The 20756-nt window shown below is 36.4% G+C and overlaps 1 protein-coding gene across 14 annotated transcripts in view; it reads right to left on the bottom strand.

Annotated features, from left to right (window-relative positions):
* The window catches only part of AKAP9 (A-kinase anchoring protein 9), a 145571-nt gene that overhangs the window by 3939 nt on the left and 120876 nt on the right, over positions 1-20756 (bottom strand). For 10 of the 14 annotated variants that reach the window (XR_012333982.1, XR_012333981.1, XM_073809717.1 and 7 more), the window contains 15 exons: positions 19606-19746; positions 18626-19114; positions 18145-18208; positions 17934-18055; positions 17159-17350; positions 16710-16898; positions 13259-13403; positions 10095-10314; positions 8799-8949; positions 6614-7282; positions 6173-6378; positions 5735-5840; positions 4106-4288; positions 2832-3032; positions 1735-1967 (listed from right to left, as the gene is read on the bottom strand). Coding sequence is in view for 12 of the 14 variants with exons in the window: in XM_073809717.1 (XP_073665818.1) it covers positions 1735-1967; positions 2832-3032; positions 4106-4288; positions 5735-5840; positions 6173-6378; positions 6614-7282; positions 8799-8949; positions 10095-10314; positions 13259-13403; positions 16710-16898; positions 17159-17350; positions 17934-18055; positions 18145-18208; positions 18626-19114; positions 19606-19746 (3311 nt within the window). In the remaining 2 variants the exon portion in view is untranslated. The remainder of the gene's footprint in view (positions 1-1734; positions 1968-2831; positions 3033-4105; positions 4289-5734; positions 5841-6172; positions 6379-6613; positions 7283-8798; positions 8950-10094; positions 10315-13258; positions 13404-16709; positions 16899-17158; positions 17351-17933; positions 18056-18144; positions 18209-18625; positions 19115-19605; positions 19747-20756) is intronic. The other 4 variants (XM_073809719.1, XM_073809725.1, XM_073809724.1 and 1 more) reach the window with 4 other exon arrangements.

The raw sequence follows: 20756 nt of genomic DNA on the forward strand, positions 1-20756 counted from the left end.
CCGGTCCGGGAAGATCCCATATGCCACGGAGCGGCTGGGCCCATGAGCCATGGCTGCTGAGTCTGCGCGTCTGGAGTCTGTGCTCCGCAACGGGAGAGGCCACAGCAGTGAGAGGCCCGCGTACCGCCAAAAAATAAAATAAAATAACAGATGAAGAGCAAAAGCAGAAAAGGTTAATTGGATGGGCAAAGAAAGGGTGAGAAGAAATGAAAAGAAGAAGAATGGAGACTAAAGGGGAGATGAGATGGAAAGAGAACAGAAAGACCCTTAAATTGGCAGTAAGAGAGAGCAGGGAAAACTGGAAAAGGAGTGAGGCCATGTAATCAGGGATGAAAAGCAGTGATGGCTTCAAAAGGAACAGGGGAGGCTGTGTCACAGCCCAGCTGTAGCGAGTTGCTGCCTGCCCCGTCCTAGCCCAAAGAGCTTTCTGGAGCACCAGGTTTGACTTCTTAATTCCAACTATTTTCAAGGCTCAGTTTTAGGAGGGTCAAAATACAATAAACATATAAGAGGTCAAGAAAAAGAGGGTGAAAAAGTGAAGTCCTTCAATGGCAACTGGCTTTCATGGAGCCTTCCCGAATTCTTGAAATCGAAATTAATAGCTAACTCCTGTGATCTGTCATTTAGTGTCTCCTAAGTTATGTGCATATTGGTATGCCCCACTAGAAAGTGAGCTGCCTTCAGGGATTTGGGCAGGGATTATGTCTTTTTTCTTTATCAATGCATCTCCCAGCACTTAACCCTGTACAAGCTGTATAAGGTGATGAAGGGAATGAAAGATGACAAAGGAAAAGGAAAAGATGAGGAAGGAAAGCTCTTTGCTTTCTCCAACCTTCTAATTCTTATGCTACTGCCAAGAAAAGACGGAACCAAAAAGGACGCCATTTGGCAAGGAGTCTGGGAGACACAATCCGCAGGCTGTAAGCCCCTGGCAGTATGGAGGCTGGCCTAGAAGGGCAGTGAGGAGCTGAAAGCCAGCAGATGCTACCCAGCACACAAAAACATAAATCACACCTCTTATTCTGCCTTCGTGGTCTTTTGAGGTACTTGTAAATAACCTGAATATAACGGAATTGGGTAATACTTAAAAAAAAAAATTTCCTTTGAGACTGTCTGGCTCCTACAGAAGTAAAAGGGAGAAGAAGCATGGAGAAGGTATCTAGGTGTCTGGGTATAACCAGCTAGCACCAGAGTTCCTAGCTTGGAACTACCAGAGCAGGAGCGACAAAAGCAACAGCACAGTCCAATGCAGAGTCAGGCCAGGGCTTTCTGTAGCTGGGCTGTGAGAGTGGGTTGTTTTAGTAATGAAGAAAATGAACGTATGTCAGCCTAAGTAACTTTTCAAAAAACATTTTTCTCTCTTATGATCTCTTTTATTTATATGTCTGAACTAGTTCATGGACTTATGCAGATTAAAAAAAAAAAAAAAAAAAGAGACTAAATAAATAAATAAATTAAAAAAAGAAAAGAGAGACAACCCAGATTGGATGTCCCAGCCGAATCACTGGCTGCCTGCCTCTGGGAGGGCCCTTCTCATAGGCTCTCTATAGTATAACATAAAGTATCCCTGACTAAAGGATGAAAACCTAGAGAGAAGTAGGCATGTTTCAGTGATGGCAAGTGTCTTATACTATATGAATATGGAGCACAACGGGCAGAGAAAAGAGAGAGAACTGAAAATAACTAATCTCTTTAGAAAGTCTATTAAAATGCATTTTCTTTCAAGTATTTTACCTCGAAATTGCCATGGACACTCTGACAGCTGACCGAAACCTGGTGAAGCCCTTTGGACGGCTGGTGATCACCTCTAGATCCGTGAAGGCCGGATGTCCCCCCATTCGGGCAAGCAGAGCCAGGGTGGCATCCTCACATTCCTGGAATCCACCCAGTAACAGAAGCAGGTATTTCTTTTGATAAATGAGAGCTTTCCGAAAACTTTCTGCCCTCAGGTATTTGCCATAAATTCTCTATGTTTAAAGAAAAGAAAAACATAAAGACATTATTAAGAAGTTATTCAAACTGTTCTCTAGGGGAAGATAACCTAGACTTTATTTTAAAAAAGTGGCAGTAGTAGAATGGCAGGTACCCTATCACTGTTTTCTACTTTATCAACAAAGGTAAAAAGTAAAGTTAAACCTTTATACTTCTGCCTCCCTTTAGTGAATGGATTTTAGCTCCTATTAATCATATTCATTGCAAAAATTTTTGTCTTTGCATTATCACCTGAGTTTAATTGTATAGAGCTACTTTATTAGTATCATCACTGATCTATTTAACTTTTTCAATGTTAATGTTTTCTGTCCCTTTAAGAGTCATAAATTTATGTTCACTCCATAGCTGGAATAAATATTCCAAACATTTTCTTTCCTTCCTTGTTTTTTTTTGGATTTTATGTTAACTGATTAAGGTAGCTGTACTACAATATTCATCATTAGTCATTAGAGAGACTATTCAGAGGGCTTACCACTTACAGAGCATGATCCTCTAATATCGACAGTAGTAGAGAGCTTCTGTTGGGAGTTGAAAAGCTAACTTTCTGTTGGTCTTTTAGGGATGAGACTGTGGGAAGTGGGACCATGAGCTCAAGGTGCTGCCTCTGTGACCATTAATAGAACTTAATCTTGTCCCAAACCCGGACATGCTTCACCACAATTTTTTTGTGACCAGCTAGAGATCTGCATTCAATGACAGACTGAGTACAGAGACCTAGAGACACAGCCTGAGTGACACCTAAAATTCTTTAGTCTGACAATTAAGGTTAGTGATAGATGAAATAAGGCAAAAGCAGAGGACCAATTCTAGTATACATTTAGATGGAAGATGTCTCCTACCTTTACAGTGGCATGCTCAGAGTCAGGGCTCAGATTTTGAAGTAAAGCTTCATTTCTTAGTTCAGCTTTTAGTTTGTACACTTCAGCTTCTGCCCGTTTCAAGGATTTCTGGAGAGTCAACTTTTCTCTGTTCCAGACTTCTTTTTCTGAAGCAATGATGGCTTCAATGTTGGGGCCACCACTGAATGAAAACCTAGAAGACTGCAGAAGCCAGAGCCTACTTACATGATTTTAAAGAACAAGTTTCTGAAGAAGAATCTGAATTAAACATATTAAAGGTATCCCTATGAGGGTTATAGAATGCTCAGCTTTCCAACCTCAGACAGGGAAGTTCAAAGCCAATCTCAACTGACATTAAAGAATATCCACTAACTTTTAAGTTTATGACCTTGCTGAGTAGATTAACTTTACAACTAAAAATCCGTGTGAAAGCCTGGCCCCAGAGAAGATGTTTGGATTAGTAGAGCTTTCAACTAAAAAAGTCTAGAGACTTTTTTTTTTGGCCATGCTTCACTAAAGGTTATCAGGATGTTAGTTACCCGACTAGGGGCTGAATCCAGGCCACAACAGTGAAAGTGCAGAGTCCTAACCCACTGACCACCAAGGAATTTCCGTTTTTTTGCTTGTTTTTTTTGTAGACTTTAAAAATGGACCATCTGGGTTCAAATGTTGAGCCTGTGCCTGAAAAAGTACACTGGAGAAGTGGGGGGAAAAAACCCAACTTGTACATAGGGAAGTGGGTCTCTATAGAAGCTGTGTGGATGTGTTATCATGCATCTGACCACACAGTTGGTCTTACAGGTCCTTCCTATCTTTATATTGGATGGTAACAGAGCTAGCAATTTAGTATTTTGTAGTTTTTAAATGGAAAAAATTTAAATAAATTCCCAGAGTAGTTTATTAGACTGAAATATGTAATTTAATGGCATTTTCCACTTCAGTTATGAACACAATTACTGATAAATAACTGACAAGAACAGGCAGAATGCACATGTGAACACTTCTTCACATGTATCTGCAATCGGTCCATAGGTAGCAAAGTACTTGGCTTTGGAGATAAGTATATCTTGGTTTGACTACTGACTTCAGTTTTCTGAAGTGCAAGGCAGGGTGTGGATAAGAGATTCTGAACATATATAACCCAGAATCTGGCAGAGAAGGCTCCCCATAAATAAATAATAGCTATTATTATTACTGTCATTCCTATAAAATTTTCCAGTGATCCTACTAAGAATCAGATGCTTAGTATGCTGCCATGATAAAAACAGACGTACATAATCTCTGCCAGCTCCTGTCTGTCGATAACACCTGATCTGCTCCTCCAGCTTCATAACCATGTTTCTTAAATCATTCTTTTCTTCAGTCAGTTGGCTGATATGTCCTGTCAGCTCAGTATTTTGTCTTAGTAGTCTTTCAGTTAATGAGCCACAAGAAGTACTTGGGGACCTTAAGGTAGGCTAAAAGACAAAATGGCAAAAGGTCATATAAGCACAAACTTTTACAAATAATGCATATAAAATGTGAAGTCACTGAGAACAACAGATTTCATGAAGAAATAGTGCTTGAGCTGCGTCTTAAATAATAAGTAGGACTCTACTAGGCAGGAAAGAAGGGCATATTAAGCAGAAGGAAGAGCACATGTAAAGGCACAAAGGCTTGAGCGTGAGTGTGTTGCTTTTAAGGAGCTAAAACACACCCGTTAAGATTAAAGGTTGCTTTCATTTTATGGATAATAGACCTAAATGTAGGGAGTGAAGAGCCATGAAAGGCTTTAGGCTGTAGCATGCCATAAACAAAATTTACGTGTGAGAAAGATTCCTTTGATAGTACTGCGCAAAGTAGAGTAAATTAGAGGAGAAAGATCCTGATGTCAGGCAGACACATCAGGAAGTTACTGCCAACAGTCCAGGTGAGAAATGCTGAAGGCCTGAATGCAGGCAATGACTAAAGGCACTTAGGAGGAAGAGGGCACAGGTCTTAGTGACTGCTTGGATGTGCAAGTAAGAATGAAGGAAAGGGTCTAGGGTGACTTTCAACTCTCTAAACTGGATGATATCATGACCAAAAATGTGGGTTTGGGACAGGAAGGAGAAAAGGAAGACGATGCTCAGTTTGGATTGTGCCTGTGAGATTCCTAAAGGGGTCACTATGGGGTATGTTTCCCCAAGGAAAGATGTCTCATAACTAAGTGAAAATATAAACCTGGACCACAGGACAAAGGTTTCAGAATAGAACCATAGTCTACAAGAAGATAAGCTACATAAAGGTGAGATTTTTACCAGATTTGTTCACTATAGCCCCAGAACCCAGTATAGTACCTGGCACACAGTAGGTGCCCAATGTAAGTATTTGTTCAATAATTAAGTCTACTGAGAATTCAGGCTGTGGAATGAATGAGCTTTCAGTTAGAGGGAAAAAATGGATGAGCATAAGAAGAACTCATGAAGATGATTGATGAAAGAAATGGAAGAAATGAGAGAATATTAACACAAAAGGAAAGGAAAGAGAGGGTATTTAAAATGGAAGAGGTCAAAAGTGTCAGATGCTACAAAGAAGCCAAGAATGTCAGGGACTGAAAAGATTCACCAGATTAGTCAATTGTCAACACACTGGTAGCATCCTGAGGGTGGTTTCATGGAGTGGTGAGGGTAAAAGACAGACTATTCTTTCAAGAAACTTTTCATAATATAATAAGAATTATAATTACTCAATAATGATAATTTTGTTTCCCCTCAAACTTTCACTACCTTCTATTGGGGAAAGGCAAACATTATTATTTTAAATAAATGAAAAGATATAATTAAAACTCTTTAGAAAATACAGTGCCAGTTTCAAATGATTCATATAATTTCCATTAAATCTTTGCTCTCGATACTATACAAAGTGTTTTTAGAAAGTTTTACCTCTTCGCCTGGCTGGCCACTTAATTTTTGTAGTTGTAAAACAATTCCATCAATATTTTCCTGAACCCAAACAAAATCTTCATCATCTGCTGTTTCAAACTGTAGTCTTCAAAAAAAAAAAAAAAAAAAAAGGGCAAAAAGTCAAAACATATCATCTCAAGGAGCAGTGTTGACTAACACAAACATTACACATCAGGCAACACTGCTTCACCTCTTACTTCTCCCTTACATTAAGTGTTCTCTTTCCCTGAGTCAGGATGTTAACGATATTTTTTTTTCAGGTATATGAGTTTTGTTAAAGAATATCACCTCCTAATGGAAACATGAATTAACTTTAAAATTTGAATTTCCCACCCCTGGCTAGCTAAGAGTGAGGGACAGATTCTGTCCAGCTTGTCTAAGAATGCCATTTCCAGAGGTCAGGCAGAAAATTCTAACCTATTGGAGGCTTTCTGGGCTAGATGCTGTAGTTTTGAAGCCACACGTTGAAGTTTTTGTCTGATCATTTCTAATTCATGATTATAGCCAGCTCCTCCTCCATTCATTTCAATCATTTTAGGATAGCTTGATTCCTTTGTCTCTCCTATTTTCTGTTGAAGAACCCAATTTCTGGTTCGATCATTGGTTAAACTCCAAGTGGTTGGCTGGCAATTTTGGACAGAAAAAGAAAGAGCAATCATTATAAAATAAATAGCACATCACATTCTTTCTTAGGGGAACACAGTTATTGTTTTTATTCCAAATAAACTTCTATAGATTTCATTTTTAAATGATTTGTACATAGCTATTTAAATAATTTAATCCAATATCAAAATTATATATGATCACATGGCTACAGTATTCTTTTAAAAAATATTTTAAAACAAAATGTCCATTTACCTCATTAAGATTCTGATACAGAATTCTTCTACTTTCTCGTTTTTCTTCTCGTTCTAGTTCCTGCTTTTGGAATTCCTGCATAATTCCTTGCAGTCGTTTCCCTTCAAGGTCTAACTTATAAACTTGTTGCCTTTTCTCTTCCAGTTGGCGCTGAAGATCTTCCACTTTGGACTGAAGCTCATACATTTTTTTCTGTCCCTCAGTGTTGGCCTCTTGTTCTGTCTGCAATGTCTTCCTGTGAACCTGCCTATCCTTTTCCATTTGCTGTCTTGTTTGCAAAGAATCCAGTTTATATTTCTCAGTCTCATTTAACAATTCTACTATGCGACTGTGTTTCTCCTCTAGCTGTTTCTGAAGCTCTTTAAGGAGGTCCTCAGAGGGTAAGGATGGCCGAGACTGCCCACTATCATCACTGCTCTGTAGTTGTGCATGTAATTCCCGTTCCCTATCCAGGGTACTGCTCATTTCCCGAATTCGAACTTTCTCAGATTCAAGAAGTACTTGAAGCTCCAAGTTTCGACCTCGTTCTTCGGATAACTGGGCATCATGTAGCACTCTTTGTGATTCTATTTTCTGCTGTGATTCATTTAGTTGTTGTTTCTGTTGTTCCAAAAGCTGATTTAGCTGAATATTCCTTTGTTTCTGACCCTCAAGTGAAAATTTCAGATCCTTGTAGGAGAAAGTTGAATTTAAGAATTTATGGTAATATTATGGAGAATACTTTCAATAATATTAAGTATACAATTGTGCCTTTATTAATACTAAGTTGATAGTATCTGGTAAAAGAACTGATTATCCAATTTACTAACTTGTATTTTCAGTGGTTAGAGTGTAATTATTTGGACAGCCAGTTGATTTTCATCAAAGAATATCAACAAAATAGAGCTAAGCTACGTAATATTTTCTCTCCCAACATTAATCATATCTGGTTAAGAAATATGAAGCAGAGTACATTTCTTCTAGGATTAATAACCTTTAAAAATGAAAGTATTTCTGGGCTTCCGTGGTGGCGCAGTGGTTAAGAATCTGTCTGCCAATGCAGGGGACACGAGTTTGAGCCCTGGTCCCGGAAGATCCCACATGCTGCGGAGCAACTAGGCCCGTGCGCCACAACTACTGAGCCTGCACTCTAGAGCCCACGAGCCACAACTACTGAGACCGTGCACCTAGAGCCCGTGCTCTGCAACAAGAGAGGCCACTGCAATGAGAAGCCCACGCACCGCAACAAAGAGTAGCCCCTGCTCCCCGCAACTAGAGAAAACCCACGCACAGCAACGAAGACCCAATGCAGCCAAAAATAAAAACAAAATAAAATAAATAAAGTTAAAAAAAAGAAAATAAAAGTATTTCTGATATAATGTGATGGGAGTTCCTGAAAACCTTTGAATTTTCCAATACCATACCACATAACTAAAAATAATAGGGCTTATGAGGAGAGCAGGTTTAGGGACAAACTACTCAAAACCTATAAAAATTTGTAATGATTAAAAGAATAGTAATCAATACCTGAGGAAATAACATGTCCTTGCTAGGTAGAAAGCTCACTGTACCTGGAGGCTACCATCCATGGTGGACATTAAAAAAAAAAACAAAAAACCCAAAAAAGTAACAGGGCAGAAAATCTGGATTCTGGCTACACAGTCTTTTAGCACAGAGCTAGCGAGTACCAGGATTATGTGGATAGAAGAAGAGCTCCGAGCCAGGGGGAACTGTTAAAGTGGCACTGCCTGCAGTACAACCTGCTTTGAGCTGTGAGCTGTGCAAGGCTCGGGTGTGCCTCTCTGGGAGAGAGCCCAGCGTCTTAAAATATAGTAGCAAGGGCTCCTGCTGCCAGAAAAGTATCGCTGCTCTCCTTCCCTAGGAGAAAACAGGAACCTAAACTACTTCTGCGTTAAAAAGACACAACTGCCATATTTATCAAATTATATATGCACTAATTCAAATTCCTAAAACACATGCTGTAGCAGAACAGTTTCTATGCATCCTTGGATGCAACAAAACAAAAAAAGATCATACCATTAGCAATTCCTGATAATACTTTAGATAACATTATAATATTCAACACATAGTGAACGACTTATTATACCTAATAATGAGTCTAAGGTCAACATTATAGGAAGAGGAATGTCTCTCTTCTATCACTGTGGATTTTTTCACAGATATTTAAAGACAAAGATAACAATACCTCAAGTTCTTCTTTATCCCGCTCTTCACTGCGTCCCAGCTTGGCTTTCTCTTTCTCCAAAGCCCACTGGAGCTCTCTGGACTTTTTCTGTTCACTTGCTAATGTGTCATTAAGCAAATGTACTTCATCCGTTTTATCTTTAACTTCCAACCTAAATCACAGAGACAAATGAACTTTCATAAAACTACTTTGACCAAGTATATTATTGACAGAGAACAGCTTCCACTGAAAAGTGGCGGCATATTATAAACTAGGTGGCGCTTCCCTGGTGACTCAGTGGTTAAGAATCCGCCTGCCAATGCAGGGGACATGGGTTCGATCCCTGGTCCGGGAAGATCCCACATGCCGCGAAGCAACTAAGCCCGTACGCCACAACTACTGAGCCTGCGCTCTAGAGCCCGTGAGCCACAACTGAGCTCACGTGCCACAACTACTGAAGCCCATGTGCCTAGAGCCCGTGCTCCACAACAAGAGAAGCCACTGCAATGAGAAGCCTGCGCACCACAAGGAAGAGTAGCCCCCACTCGCCGCAACTAGAGAAAGCCTGTGTGCAGCAACAAAGACCCAATGCAGCCAAAAATAAATAACTTAATTAAAAAAATAATAATCATAAAAAATAAACTTGCTAATAGGAAAATATAAACCTGCTAATAGGAAAATATAAACCATGTAAAGATTAAAGATTTTTTGACTGGGGTTCAGTCAAATTAACTGTTTCTAGTAATGTAACTAGATATAACTATTATTTACCATTGTAAACAATTTATTGTTACAAAATAATATGAATAAAAATTTCCTTTAACTTCTACTTAACATAAGAACCATTGTTTGTGTGTGAAAAAGTTCAAAATAATTGACTATACTTGTAATGTGTCCTTGGCAAGCAGAATATCTCAGTATTTACACCAACAAATTTATCCTTTTTACAAGCATTATCTTCAAAAAATTTTGCATATTTTAGCTAACTAAACCATGAATTCCATTGGGATCATAAATATCACTACAAATTACTTGGTGGTAAAATGAAGGTCAAATTTATGTATCTTATACAACAACAAGTCTCAAACAGAACTGAAGCCACGTAGAGAATATGCCAAAATACCTAATCATGAGTTTATCATTTGGAAAAATTTTGGGTGCTTCCTTTCCACTGTAGTTTTTCCTATAAGTAACAGTTTTATGTTATTTAAATATTATATACAATGTTACATTTTTGTAAGATATGCACAATGTCTGTGACAAAAGTACTCCAAGTCCTTCACTAATACAGGTTTATAATTAGGAAGCCTGGCACACCTGAATGCCTCTAATTCCTTTAGGTGCTTATGCTGTGCCTTGAGTGTTGTTTCTAGTTCCAGTTTAGCTTGTGCAAGTTCACTTTTCAGTTCAGCAACCACCATTTTCTCAGAACTCAGTTGTTCCTGAAGTTCTGTTGCTCTGTCTTTCACACTGCTGAGCTCCACTTGCATCTCCAGCATTTGAGACTGCTTCTGCTGCATATTATATTCCAAGAGTTCTAAATGAAAAATTATTAATATTTAAAATATGATCTAGCAACTCATATTTGGCTTACATTTTGTTGATAATAACTGACTTGTTATTTAAGAGATTACTATAAAGTAAATGTGAAAAGATTACAGCCCCCAAAGTTAACTATTTATATAAATACATGCATATGCATATTTTCCTCATAGTGCTATATTGTCAAGATTTCAGAACTTTGTATAAATATATAAGGATGATAAAAACTTAACAATTCATTACTGGATACAAGACTTGAAATTAAAAAAAAACCTTGAGGTGTTCACATAATACTATAAATAGGAATTTATATTTGTTCATTCAGAATTTTGATAGCTCACACTAAAAAATTCCAGTGGTTTTTGAAAGCCGAAGTACTTGCAGGAGTCACCCCGTAACTCTGACTACAATGATTAGCACTGCTTGCTTGTTTTGTTCAGCCCTCCTTTGCAGACAGTCCCTAGGAATTTCATTATAACGAAAGTGGGAAGTCCAAACGCCAACTTGGATCACGGTTTTTCCTTTAAAAACATACTGAACCCTTGCTACATGTCTGTCACAATGAAAACAAAGTGAAATATTTAAATCCCTAAGGATAATAAATGAAAAAAATGTAATGAAATATATACATCAGGATCCATTTTTATAAAAAATATAAACTTATGTACATATGCACAATGAAATGTGTCTGGAGACATATTTCCTGGGTTTTAATAGTCATTAGTTTAGGATTTAGGAGATTCCAGGGGTGATTTTAACTCTGTTCTTCTGTTTCTCTATTCTACCCTAAATGTATTTTTAACTTAAAAACTTTTATCAAAGTTCATTACTTCCTATTACAATTCATATTACTGATGTCATGAGACAGGAATTACATTGGCTTTAGAGTATTCATGCTAAGTGAGACTTTTAAAACTATTTCTTAGAGAGTAGAGTCTAAGGATTTACATTTATAAATATGTATCTATGTGATACTAACTAAGCTTTCAACAGGGTCCTATTTAGTTAAGTAAAATACTAATAAATTCTCCAAAAATAATCTGCAATTAATCCTATGTCTAAATGTAAGGGATATATTTAACTTGTAACCTCATTATACCTGTTTTCTCTAAAATATTTAAAGATATTTAAATTCTTCAGCTTTTCAATGACAAATGTGAGACTGGTATAACTTTCAAAACTGGCAAAAGTATAGGTGTTTCTACCTTTATATTAAACAGAAATGAAGACAAAGACATGTACGTGTCTTCACTAGATATGATGAAAAATTTCACTTTAATCTCTAATGATTTCCAGCTGCAGCTCAATTTAAAATTCCTCTATTGAAAAGTGAAAAGATTTGAACAAGCATACCACAAAAGCAAAAATCCAGCTAGCCAATAATCATACCACAAATAAGCCAATTCAGTTATTAGAGAAATGTAAATTAAAACCACAACAACAATCCACCGCATACCCACCAGACTGGCAATGAAAGGCTGACAATATCAACTTTTGGCAAAAATGTGAAGCAACAGAACTTTCATGTACTGCTAGAAAGTGCACAAATTGGTATGACCACTTCGGAAAACAGTCTGGCATTGTCTAATAAATTTGATGATATGTATTCTATGATCTAGCAATTCTACTCCTGGGTATGTATCCAGAAGACTCATGCATGTATGCATCAGAAACATGGCATAACAATGTGTAGAAGAGACTGAATTTAATAGCTAAAAAGTAGAAACAACTTAAATGTTCAACCGCAGAATGGATATATAAATTGTGAAATATTCACACAAGGGAATTCTATACAGTAACAAAAACGAATAAACTAGAGATAAATGTGGTAACGTAGAAGAATGTTATAGAGAGGTGAAAGAGACAAGACGCAAATATATACAGAGTGATAAAGTTCAAGAGCAAGAAAAACCTTAAACTTACGTGGTTTAGGAATATATACATAGGCAGTTAAAAAATCAGGACAATGGTTACCTCCAGGGTACCACAGAGGAAGATGTGTTCTATATTACTACAGAGTAGCAGAAGGGGAATTCTGGAATACTTGACATGGATGAGGTTTCCACAGGTATTCCTTTAATAGTTTTTATACTGTATATTTTTGCATTTTTTGTATGTATGTTACAGTTCACACACACAAAAAAGGTATTAAAAAGAAATCGTTACTTCCATTGAAAATTTCTTTTTCTTTTAGGTTATCCACACATAGAGCTTCAAAACAAAGAAAGATAATGAACTTAATGGGTGAAACAACCTGATCAAGGCAATGCTTATTCATTTTAAATTAAATGTATCTGTTTATATGTCAGAAAATTGCTCTCTGTTGGATTAAAGTATTCTGTAAGAGTTAACCATCATTCTCTTTCCACACATAGCTAACTGAAGCCAATTTCAACCTCTACAGGAGATAAAAGCAAAGTCCTTTGATATTTTAAAGCATGTCCTTACCAGCCTGTCTGGTGCACACAGCATTTTTTCTCTTGCAACTGAGCAACAACCCCCTTACCTCCACTACTACCTCCTCCTCCCAAATTCAAGAAGTGCTGCTTTTAAGATGCAGCAATAAGCTTAGATGGCACAGCATAACTGAGCATTTTTTATTTCATTCCCAAACCTGAGAATGAGTTTTTGCCTGGTCAGAGAACCCTAATGTAAACAAATATTTTTCAACTCTAAAAAAAAATTTAAAAAAATTATATATATGTGTGTATACATATATATATAGACACACACACACACACACACACACACACACACACGTATCTCTTAAGACAAATTGGACACCCCTTTAATCCCTGGAGTAATTAATGTAGATTAACTTCCTGATGTGAGAATGAGAAGAAAATGTGACTAAGAAAAAATGTGTTTTAACTGAATAATAATAAAGTGAAATCGTTTCACCTATTTGTGTCACCACATGAGCCTGTCATATAGCATACCTTGGCTTGGTTGATCATTCTCTTGTTCTCTTTTCAGAGTCATTTTCTTACCATTCATCTGAGCATGCAGTGCTTGAATTTCAGCTAACAAACTCCTTCTATCTGCTTTCTGGAGGCATTCCATGGCTGCTCGATATTCAATACCCTGTAAAAAAAAAAAAAATCAAGAGAGATGTAAAAACAATAAAATTAACCACCAGGAAGTCTGAAGAATGACATGCTAAAATTTTGGGAAGATGTTACTAACGTTCTCTTCCTGCTCACTGGGATCTACTTTTTAGATAATAGTTTCCACGTTTATTTCAAAATTCTTTAAACACACAATAAAACATGATGAATAATATAATAAACACCCATGCACTTAGCCTAAGAAACAGCCCTTATACAGCTGAAGTCTCCTGTGTACAACTCCCTGAATACATCCTCCTCTGCACCATCTGCTCAAGAAATAACCAAATTCTAAGTCTGGTGTTATTTTCATGTACTCTGTACATACACACACATATCCTAAAAAATATACAGTTCTGTTTTAAAACTTTATATAAACGGCATCATACTGTATTCATTTTTGTTTAATTTGCCTTTTTCACCGAACATGTTGGTGAACCATCCTGCCTGACACATACAGCTCTAATTCACATTCATTTTCAATGTTATATAGTATTCCATAGTATGAATTATATAGCACATTTTATTTGAGCATCTTTTCATATATTTATTGGATACTCTCTATTTCTTCCATGAGCACATATCTATATCACTTGTCCATTTTTCCACTGGTTGTTTTATTCTCATTAGATATTTGGTCTGTAGATTTATTTTCTTGTGGTATTTCTGTCTGGCTTTAGAAATTGGAACAATATTGTCCTCATAAAATGAGCTGGGAAGTGTTCCCTTCTTTATTTTGCAAGAGTTTGTGAAGAACTGGTATTAATTCTTCTTTCAACACTTGGTAGGATTCACTAGTGAAGTCGTCTGATACTGAACTTTACTTCGTGAGAAGTTTTAAAATTACTAATTTAACTCTTTGTTATACATTCAGATTTTCTATTTTTTCATGACTTAGTTTTAGTAGTTTGCATACTTTTAGGAATTTGTCCATTTAATGCCACTGTAAATAATTATTTTTAAAATTAAATTTTGGACTTATCTGGTGGTCCAACAGTTAAGACTCCATGCTTCCACTGCAGGGGGTGTGGGTTTGATCCCTGGTCCGGGAACTACGATCCCATATGCCGTGTGGCGTGGCCAAAAGTAAATAAATACATAAAATTACATTTTGTTTGTTGTTGAGAAATAAGATTTTTACATCTTGATCTTACATCCAACAACATAACCAAACTTTCCTATCGATTAAAAAAATCTACATGTGTAGATTCTCTTTAGTTTTCTATATAAGTGGATGAGGGGTCTTCCCTATTCCTACCCTTATTTAATTTCTCTTGCTTTTCTTTTCTAGCTAGATCTTTAGGACAAGGTTGAGCAAACTACTTAACCCTTTGTTAAGGAATGTTTTTAACATTTAACTATCAGATATGATGCTTGTTGTAGTTTTTGCAAGATATACCTGTTATATAGTTCATGAAATTCCTTTTTATTTTTAGTTTGTTATTTGTTTTAAGGTGTTTTAAAATATGAAATGCATTCATTCATTTGTTCACTGTATCTCTTGAGATGATCACTGGGGTTTTTTACCCTTTAATTTGTTAAAGTGATGAGTCACAAGAATTTTTCTTAATGGTATGCTACCTTTGCATCCCTGGATAAGTATACGGTGATTGTGTCTCTAAAAAATATGCATTGGTGGATTTGGCTTGTTAATATTTTGTTTAGGATTTCTGCATCTATGTTCATGAATAAAACAGGCCCATAAAGTTTCTTTCCTGTATTATCTTTGTCTGATTTTGGTAACAGGGTTATACTAGGTTTCTAATAAAAAGACAGGGCGTTTCTCCAATCATCTTACAATGGGAGCACAGACACACACACACACACACACACACACACACACACACACACACACACACACACACACACACACACACACACACACACACACACACACACACACACACACACACACACACACACACACCTTTAACTATTCATTTGTTGATGGACATTTAGGCTGCTTCCATATCTTGGTAACTGTAAATAATGCTGCTATGAACTTTGGAGTGCATGTATCTTTCTGAATTAGTGTTTTTTTTTGGATATATACCCAGGAGTGGAATGCTGGATCTGAATGAGCTTTCATAAGCAAATATCTGCCCATTTCACCAAAGTTTTTGAATTGATGTAAAATTATTCATAGTATTCTATTATTTTTATATCTCAGCCATATCTTTAGTTATAATCCCATTTTTATTCTTAATTTTTTAAAAAGTGTGCTTTATCATTTTCCTTAACCTATTCTCCAGAAAAGTTTCTATTTTATTAACCTTTCAAAGAATCAACTTTCAAACGTGTTTATGTTCTCTACTGTACAAGCGTATGCATTTCACTAATTTCTTTTTTCCTTATTACAGTTGAGCCTCGTTATTTGTGAATTACATATTTAAGAATTTGCCTACTCATTAAAATTTATCTGTAACCCTTAATTCAATACTTGCGGTGCTCTTAAGTTTACTCTCCTACATGTGCACACAACAGCAAAAAATTTAAATTGCCACATGTGCATGTTCCTAGCTGAAGTCGAACAAAGTGACACTCTGCCGCCTTCTTTCATCTCTTATACTATAAACAAGTGTCCTGTTTGCCATCTATTTAGTGCTGTATTTTTGATACTTCTGTGCTTTTTATTGGTGATTTTGCTGTTTAAAATGGTCCCCAAGCATAGATATGAAGTACTATCTAGTATGCCTAAGCATAAGAAGGCTGAAAGATACATTACAGAGAAAATGCATGTGTTAGAAAATCTTTGTTTAGGTTTAAGTTATAATGCTGTTGGCCATGAGTTCAATGTTAATGAGTCAACAATACATAGTAAATAGGGTGTCTTTAAACAGAAACACACATAAAACAAGATTCTGTATTGACTGATTGACAAAAATGTCATCACCAGGTGCTCACAGAAGCCTACCCCCACCCCCCCATCTTATTTCCCCTGGTGGCAATAGCTCAACATTCACAGCAGCTTTACGGAATCTAACTACTGTAAATAATGAGAACTGATGGTATTTTATTCCTTCTATTTTCTTTGGACTTATTTTGTTACTCTTTTTCTAACTTCCCAAGTTGGATGATTAGCTCATTAATTTTTAGTCTTGCTTATTTTCTAACATAAGACAAAACATTTAAGGTAATAATTTTTCTCCTAAATATTCTTAGTGGTTCCTGTTAAAATTTTAACCTTCAGACTTACTCTAAAACTAATCAATAGCTCACTTTCTCATTACTAATAAAAAGCATTCTTTGTTTTAAAGTTTGAGTTAAAGTTTCATTTTGATACCTGTTCTTGTATTCTCTGTTCCAAACAGTTTAATAATTCAACTGCATCTCTAGTACCTAGAGCTGTCAGCTCAGTCTGAAATGCAGCTAGTAAAACACCGTGCTCCTTTAAGAAAACCTGCTGAAGAGCAAGCAGAAGTTCACCTCGCCAGTCAGAGGAGCTCTCATGAGATTGAGAACTATCATAAACCTATAAAAAACAAAAGTTAGTTTTCAAATAAGCATGTTTAAGAACTGTTCTAAAAATGCTACCTGTCTACTAACCAAAATCAGTATTAGAAGCCTAAGAGGATACAGATTTATTTTCAAGTGTGCAACTTGGGGCATTTAAAAGTATATAGAAATTCATGTGAAAATACATCATAAAAGACAACAATTTATTTTGTAAAGTGACTTATTATCGATAAAAATCATATAAAGCTCTTTAGATGCGTAATATTCTTTGAGTACCTTGGCTTCCCTTTGCATTTGCATTTTGGTAATCAAATCCTTAAGAGATGAGATTGTACTGAGGTAAGCTCTTCTCTCTTCTAGCCAAGATTCTGAAGCTTGCTGAACAGAATGGTCTTCTCCGTCACTACAGGGAGACTCAGTAAGAGAGAGCACCTGCATGCCTTCATTATGGACAGCTCTCAGTAATCCCTAGAAACCATAACCCAAAAGCCAGAATTAGGACATTTTTTCAAAGACTGCAAAGTCAGACACGGAAAGAGAAACAAATTTTAACATAGTTTTATCCCAGTTAGACTGATTTAGAAAAGCCACTGCAGAAAGGAAACACCAGCCTACCATTACTGAATGTCTTCTTCCTATGGAGGGGTAAGCCAATCCCAGAAGACAGCCTATGACTTTGTGTAGCTCTCATCTCTAAGTTCCACATTTACCTAATGTGCTCTTCCTGGATTTAATTATTAGACACTAATTTGACCAAAAGAAATATGTAGGAGATAAGCTCTAGTCTTTGAGACTGCTTTAATAATTTTGGCAAACAAAAATATTAGGAATAGAAATTAAAAAAAAATCTTTATACAAATAACTATTAAATATACTGTACTTTATTATCTGCAGAATACAGAAATAAAACTAGAGCCCCCAGGTTCCTTCTAGCTATGCAATTCTCTCTTCAGAGAGATCTTACTATAGTATAGATCTTCTATACTAACTTCTAATAAACTGCTATGTTCAATGTAGAAAGTTTTACTAAAAGATGTCTGCCTTTTAGTACCTTTATTTTCTTTGGAAATGAATCTGTTGAACTTTCACCTTCTTCACCTCGGCCTTCTGATGCTGTGTCAAATCCCTGACTTTGTGTAAGATAAATTCCCTGACCCCAGTCTGATCCAGAATCTAAAATAAAGAAAACCATTGACTATTAAAGAGAAACAAACTCTTTTTAAACAAATACTACACAAATTCTAGAAATTTATATAACTTACCACTGGAACATATTTCTCTACTTTGGTAAGCATCGGAATGTGTTAATTCAGGAACTGAGGAGCCCTAATCAGAAAAAAAAAAAAAAAGAAGATAACATTTTTTGGCTTTAATAAAAACAGGATCCAATGAATAGTTTTATTCTTTTGTAATGCTGTCAAAAAAGAAAAAAACAAATATGTCACACCTTTCACAATAAATGAAATATCCATGGTTTACAGTAAGTCTTTAATTTTTTTCTTCATGGATATTACCATAATAATAAGAGACATTAATAAATTAAGGAATGATAACATTGGGTTCTAAATCTGCACAGGAGCTTTGTGGAACATTATTATTTGACTCTACACAATGCAAAGATTTTAAATTGTAATTTTATCATAAAGAAGAGATTGCCCCAAATTTCTCTGTCTCTTTAAAAACATAAAATTCTGGGGAAAAAATCATAGAATGTTGAAAAAACACATTATGAAAACCAAATACCTCTTTAGATCTCAGACACTGTATCACTGACTTCAAGGTACCACATTCCTCTGTCAGTAACTGAATAGCAACATAGTGATCTCTCTTTAAGGTTTCAGTTTCTGAAATATGTCTGGATTCCATATCCAGAATCTCAGCAGCATGTAGTTCTTGCATCTGCTCAATTTTTTCAGTAAACTGATTAATTACTTCAGTGACTTCCTCTGATGAACATTCACTCCGTAAATCAATTTGGATTCCTGCATTTCTAACAAGAATTTGTGGAGTCTGATTGCTGCTGTTGACCTTGAGAGTACCATCTGTCTGTGATGCAGAGCTTTTACCCACTTCTATAGGAAGTGGCTCTAACGTGCAGAACTTTCTGTTTTCTTGTACCTTGGTATTATCTTCTTTTTCTAAGAAGTAGGATAATTTCTCTTCTGCCTTTTTGAGTTGATCCCTAACTTGGCTTAAGTCTTTCTGGAGGAATGCCATATTTGTTTCTTTTACCTAAAACATAATGAATAGAACAGTAGAACATTCAGTTAAAAATGTCACATGTAGAATTTAGGGTAGAGAGGAGACTGTAATTCATGCTAATATGTTCATTTTCCTCAGAATAACAGGAAAAACATTTCAGAAACACTCACAGTTTTCATCTATATTCACATATATGTATAGTCACAGATTACCACAGAAGTGAAATCATTTGATCAGCCTCTACTTTTGGTTCTCAGGGGATATACAGTACTCTTTAACATGCCTTTCTCCTCTTTCATTAACAGACTAGAGATTAAAAGCATCCCCCTAAAAAAGATTCCAAGGAAAACCAAACAAGAAAGATGACAGTAACGAAATTATATAATACCTTTTCATCAAATTTACAAAAGTTTTTTCCTAGCTGTTAAGTTATAGATCTGGGTTTGTTTTCATATAAGAGAATATACACTTTGAAATAAAATTAAGATAGGTAGAAATTGGAGCTATGTTACTTATTTTACCAAAAGCTCTTCTTGAAGTTCTTCTGCCTTCTCTTTATAACTGGCAAGTTCCTCTTTGGTAGCTGCTGACTCAGCTGTAAGAGTCTCAAATCGACCAAAAAATTCATTTTCTTCACTGGTATGAATCAGCTCAGTAGTTGTCTAAATGGCAGTGGAAAACATGAACACATTATTTTCAAAAAACAAAGCCAAGTTCAAGGTACTTGTGCATTCCAATAAAACTTTTTCAGGAAAGACTGCTTATCAGATAAAAGGGGTTAAAATGATCCATGTTCTTTCAACAAATAGGGAAACTCTTCACAAACATCATTTTATATTCTTTCTTTCTTTATTTTTTTGGCTGCATCGGGTCTTCACTGAGGCACATGGGATCTTCGCTGAGGCATGCGGGACCTTTCGGTGTGGCATGCGGACTTCTCTCTAGTCGTGGCGTGCGGGTTTTTTTTCTTTTTTTCTCTTCTCTAGCTGTGGAGTGCAGGCTCCAGGGTGCGTGGGCTCTGTAGTTGTGGTGCACAGGTTTAGTCGCCTCACGGCACGTAGGATTTTAGTTCCCCGACCAGGGATTGAATCCACATTCCCTGCATTGGAACGTGGATTCTTTACCACTGGACCACCGGGGAAGTCCCCATTTTATATTCTTGAGACAGTAAGAAAAGAATGATATTTCTGGGAATGAACGGTAAGTCATGTCATTAGAACATATCCTAAAATTTTATAATTAATGAAAATAGTTTACCCATTCAAAAAAGTTTCATATTTATATCACTTTCCTCAAAAGATACCACGTGTTACTTTAGAAGTTTTATATATATGGAAAGCCACATTACTATTTTATTTTATTTATTTATTTTAAAATATTTATTTATTTTATTTTTGGCTGCGTCGGGTCTTAGTTGGGGCAGGCGGGATCTTCGTTGCAGCATGCAGGATCTTTTGCTGAGGCGCATGGGCTTCTCTCTAATTGTGGTACGTGGGCTCAGCAGTTGCAGCGTGCAGGCTCCAGAGCACATGGGCTCTGTAGTTGTGGCTCATGTGCTCAGTAGTTGCGACGTGCGGGTTTAGCTGCCCTGTGGCATGTGGGATCTTGGTTCCCCGACCAGGGTTCGAACCCGTGTCCCCTGAATTGGAAGGCGGATTCTTAACCACTGGAC

The sequence above is a fragment of the Tursiops truncatus genome, chromosome 9 (assembly GCF_011762595.2).
Source record: "Tursiops truncatus isolate mTurTru1 chromosome 9, mTurTru1.mat.Y, whole genome shotgun sequence".
Lineage (NCBI taxonomy): Eukaryota > Metazoa > Chordata > Mammalia > Artiodactyla > Delphinidae > Tursiops > Tursiops truncatus.